Here is a 5,032-nt window from a genome sequence, read left to right as displayed (position 1 = left end):
AAAAAAAACGTTAAAAAATATGGAATTACAATTATTCAAACGAAATGAGAAAAAGGATGAAGTATGTTTTAATAAAAAAGATGAAGCAAGTTCTAGTAATTATTCAAATGTTAGCTTTGTTTCTTATCAAATTGAAGGCAATTTTAATTTAGGAAATAAAGACTTAATAGACGAATTAGAAAAAAGACTATCAAAATTAAATATCAAAAATATTAATACTCTTACAAGAATAGCAACTGATGAATACGAAGATATTAATAGTCATAGCGAAATTGACATTAAGACTCTCGCTCAACAATTTACAAATAATCAAGATATTAATCAACTTACTAATGAATTTTCTAAATTAAATAAAATTAATCAATCCGAACGTAACACATTTGGAAGAAATCAAAACCCAACATTACGAAATTATTGGAATAGACATTCTCTTCCTGATGTTCAAGTTGAAGAAAGAGCATTCCAGTATGATCGTTCTGCCTATGATGGAACTTCTGTTTACGAATGGAATATCGAGGGATGCTTTGAACATCAAATAATGAATATTGTTCAAGAAATAACTATGGCAGCTAACGCTTACAAGTCATTATGATTGGTTCAATAACGTTTTGGTTCAATAAAGTCTTTTAGGCATATGAACGTTAGTATGGTTAATATTTGCTTCAAAAATAATTGTTTCATTTCTTGGGCTTGATAGACGGGTTCTTGGTTCTAACGTGGTTGTCATGGTTTTATAACAAACACGATAGATTATTGCTAAAGGTTTGGTATTATATTTAAATTCTAAATTTTTTGTTTCTACTGTTAAAACTAAGGTATCTAATATATTTTTATCGAATAATCCTACAGAAAAATTTAGATAACAGTTAAAATAAATTGGTCCGTTAGCAATATTTGTTTCTGCCATAGCTAAAATAGAATTTTGAAAATCTTTATGTCTTTTATCTCTTAAAATTAGGAGAACATGAGCATCAATACCAATTCTAAATAAAAGTTTAATAACAATTTGTACTAAACCGATATGAAGAAAGTTATATTTTTGTCTATGTTCTAAAATAGATTTAAGTGATAATAGATTTAAATTTTGTTGAGTTTGACCAAAAGGCACAATTTGTTCGGTCATTTTGATTAAGCAACTTTGAAAATAATCGAAAGTTCTTATTTTATATATTGTATTTATATTTGTTTTTGGTATTGTCCAATCATTTAAACTTTGTTCTATGCCATCAATAATTTCTTCGATAGAATTTATTTGATTATTATCATAGTGTGGTTCATCATTAATACTTTTACCATGAATGTATCTTTTGGATAATATGCCCGAAAGCCTACTCACATTTGACTTATTATATATATATATATAATATTTTCCTTCCCTTCCTTTATTGAATTTACAAAAAAAAAAACTCAAGACAATGCGTAATATATATATATATATATATATATATATATATATATATATATATATATATATATATATATACACACGCATTGTCTTGAGTTTTTTTTTTGTAAATTCAATAAAGGAAGGGAAGGAAAATATTGGCAGAAAGAAATGGAGGGGAAGAAAAATTTTACTTATTCTGTGTTTCCGAGTTCGAAAGAAATAAAAGGAAATTTTTTTGTAGTTAGGAGAGAAAAGAAAATAAAACTAAAAGATTTTCCTTCATCTCCCTTTTTTCTTGAATCCGCCAAATTTAAGAGGAAAATTTTAAAGGAAAATATGGCTCCAAATTTTTTTTCTTCCCCTCAGTTTCTTTCCATCAATTAAACTCGGGAACACGATTTTCTTTCGACGTCCCTCGTCTTCCTTCCATATTCATCCATTATCCAATGGCGGACGGAGACCGTTTCAATAGTTGTGGCATTAAAAAAAATTTGAACAAATGTAAAATACTAGTGACACTCGTATTCGAAGAGGTTATACCTAATAGAAAAAAAAATACACTTACAGACCGAATCAGATTGGTGGTCGGGACCCCAGACACTACATACATCCGCCCGTGTCCATATCCCTTGTTAAGTAGAATTCTGGAACAATGCTAAAAGCTTAAACATTACAAAAACATGCAAATCTCTCTTTAAAGTTAAATTACATTTTAGATGTGAAAATTCATAAAAGTAGGGACTTATCAAGAGTTCGAAGAGGCAAATTTAGAGAAAGTTACATATCTTGATGCATAATGTACAATTTATATACGATAAAGTTATAAAAAAAATAATAAATAATAATAATAATAATATTAAAAGATATCGTCGTTACCAGGCTGAGGAGCTTCAATAACCGGAAAATTCGCGTCAAGATAAGAAAAAAACAATCAGAAAACTCGGAAAACCGTCGTATCACCGCCCAGTCCTCCGCCACATGGCAGCCTCTCCGTCGCCACCGCCTCCGTCGCTGCCACACCCAAACAAACCCCTAATTAGAACCATCACCACCACCACCACGGCTGCATTATTTCACTCCTCTTTACACCGTCGCCGATCTCTCACCCGCAGGAGGGTTAACATTCAGTGTGAACACGGCAGCTTCGATAACGGGGCCCATCACCTCCAACCCCAACAACAGTGGACTGTCGATTGCGTCACTGGAAGTGATCCGATTCACATTATTATCAAGCCTCCTTCCTCTAAAGCATCTCCAATGCCGATGAATTCCGGATTGAAAAACTCTAAAAAGGTTTGCCTCTTTTATGCCGCTGAAATGGAGGCGCTTGCACAGAGGATTGCTGCCCAATCCGATGCAATTGAGCTTCGTAGTATTAGTTGGAGGTATGCCATTAACTTCTTCTATCCGATTGACTACAATGCAGATTAGGGTTTACTTAAAGAAGTAACATGTAAAATTAGGTATATAGAACATTCTGTTACACCATTTGATGATCATTTTTTGTTGTTGCTAGTATCAAACCCGATTATTCGACCTAGATAAAGCACTAGAAACTAGTTATTGCGACTTAGATAATCATATTGCATAAACATTGAATGACAGAAAATTTGAAGATGGATTTCCAAACTTATCAATACCTAATGCCCATGGAATCCGAGGAGAGCATGTAGCTTTTCTTGCATCATTTAGTTCTCCTGGAGTTATCTTTGAGCAACTTTCAGTTAGCTATGCATTGCCAAAATTGTTCACTTCTTCCTTCACTTTAGTCCTTCCTTTCTTCCCTACTGGCACTTCTGAACGAATGGAGGATGAAGGAGATATTGCAACAGCTTTCACTCTTGCTAGATTCTTGTCAAACATTCCAATATCAAGAGGAGGCCCCACTAGTGTGGTAATCTATGATATTCATGCCCTGCAGGTTGGTTCCAATTCCATTCTTCAAAAATTTGATCTTGTTATCTTTGGTTTTATTTCTTGCCTATGTCAACTAGCTTGGATATAAGTATTCATATCTATTTCCTATTCATGGGTTTTTGCAGGAAAGATTCTATTTTGATGATAATGTGCTACCATGTTTTGAGAGTGGGATTCCTTTGCTTAAAAGTAGGCTTCAACAGCTCCCTGATTCCGAAAATGTAATGCTCTTTTCTTGGCAAACAATTTGTTATATTGATTGAAGCTTGATGTTATCTGAAATTACAATCTCTCTCTCTCTCTCTTGTGAAAAAAAAAAAAAAGATATCGATTGCTTTTCCGGATGATGGTGCTTGGAAACGGTTTCACAAGCAGTTGCAGCATTTCCCTGTGGTATGGAAATAATTACTTTTTTTTTTATTTTGAATTTGTTTTGTTTCTTTTTTCATTGTTGGTTGGTATTGTTGTATGTGGTAGATTATTTGTGCAAAAGTTAGAGAAGGTGACCAAAGAATTGTACGCATTAAAGAGGGAGATCCAAAAGGACGCCATGTAGTCATAGTTGATGATCTTGTTCAGTCAGGTGGAACTCTGATTGAATGCCAGGTCAGCACTCACAATTTCTCTCAATCTATTCATGGCTTACTATAAATAATGATTGAATGCCTTTGTAATTTTTTTTTTCTTTTTGTAGAAAGTATTAGCAGAACATGGAGCAAAAAAAGTTAGTGCATACGTGACCCATGGTGTTTTTCCCAAAAGGTCATGGGAACGTTTCAAACATGATACTGGAGGTACACATTTTCTTCTTTTGGTTCCACATGACATGACTGAACAGAACAGAACAGGTTGCAGTGTTGCACTGAGTTTGACATGTATTGGATTGAGACTGATATGAGTAGTATAATAATTGCCACCTACTCCTTTGGTCCCACAAAAAAGATGTTGCAAGGTAGGAGAGTGACTCACTCTTGATCTCTCACCTGTGCAAAAAGACAAAAATGCCCTCATTAAAAACTTTGTAGATTAGGTGATGGTTCATGAATTTGTCAGGGCGTCCGGATAGCGGATTGACATACTTTTGGATTACGGACTCGTGTCCTTTGACAGTGAAGGAAGTGAAGAACAAACCTCCATTTGAAGTCTTGAGTCTTGCAAGTTCCATAGCAGCTGCCTTGCAAATATAAACTCTTTTTTCTTCGTTGTTAATTGTTATTATTCTCTCTCTCTCTTTTTTTTTTAATTTATAGAGGGATTTGGTTCCAAAAATGGAACCAAATTTTGCATCATTCATTGTTGTTTAGGTGGTGAATAAATCTAGATTTTTGTCACCAAGCAAACGAGATTATTCGTGTATGCTATTTTGTTAGTTCTACAAAATCATAATTCATATGTTTGTTGTGGCGAGAATAAAGACATTTTTTTAACCGTAGGTAAGCATGTGGGATTCATACATGAGGATAAGGACATTTATGTCTTTTGGCAACAAAAAAATATCAATAGCATGTCCTTGTTTTACATTTTTAGGCAGGACAACTTGATTTAAATTGTTTTAAAAAGATTTTTTAAACAAGAAGAGAGTTTAGTCGTTCATTTTTGTTTTATAAGTTATTTATAAAAGAAACACATTTCATCAACCTCTTTCACATATGAATCTATCTGATTCAAGAGGGAAGAACTTTTATTGGTATCCCATTTTCAATTCAAACATGGGTTTGATTTAGATTC

General features: G+C 33.2%; 1 protein-coding gene across 1 annotated transcript; it reads left to right on the top strand.

Annotated features, from left to right (window-relative positions):
* Window positions 1–2,264: 2,264 nt before the first annotated feature.
* On the top strand, window positions 2,265–4,718 carry LOC145134488 (ribose-phosphate pyrophosphokinase 4-like). Its single transcript, XM_079069325.1, has 7 exons — window positions 2,265–2,772; window positions 2,993–3,308; window positions 3,430–3,525; window positions 3,629–3,697; window positions 3,782–3,910; window positions 3,999–4,098; window positions 4,358–4,718. The coding sequence occupies exons 1-7, from the start codon at window positions 2,366–2,368 to the stop codon at window positions 4,489–4,491; spliced, it is 1,251 nt and encodes a 416-aa protein (XP_078925451.1). The 5' UTR covers window positions 2,265–2,365; the 3' UTR covers window positions 4,492–4,718.
* Window positions 4,719–5,032: the final 314 nt, after the last annotated feature.

This window comes from Lactuca virosa, chromosome 8, assembly GCF_052849685.1.
Source record: "Lactuca virosa cultivar CGN04683 chromosome 8, Lactuca_virosa_CGN04683_v6, whole genome shotgun sequence".
NCBI lineage: Eukaryota > Viridiplantae > Streptophyta > Magnoliopsida > Asterales > Asteraceae > Lactuca > Lactuca virosa.
Note: the sequence above shows the minus strand (reverse complement) of the source record. Positions and strands in the feature narration are given on the sequence as shown.

Excerpts from the sequence above, each read along its gene's own strand:
- LOC145134488 (XM_079069325.1), top strand. The coding sequence starts at position 2,366 with ATGGCAGCCTCTCCGTCGCCACCGCCTCCGTCGCTGCCACACCCAAAC. Across the intron at positions 3,309-3,429 it reads ATGATATTCATGCCCTGCAG|GAAAGATTCTATTTTGATGA; the intron begins GTTGGTTCCAAT and ends GGGTTTTTGCAG. Across the intron at positions 3,911-3,998 it reads GAACTCTGATTGAATGCCAG|AAAGTATTAGCAGAACATGG; the intron begins GTCAGCACTCAC and ends TTCTTTTTGTAG.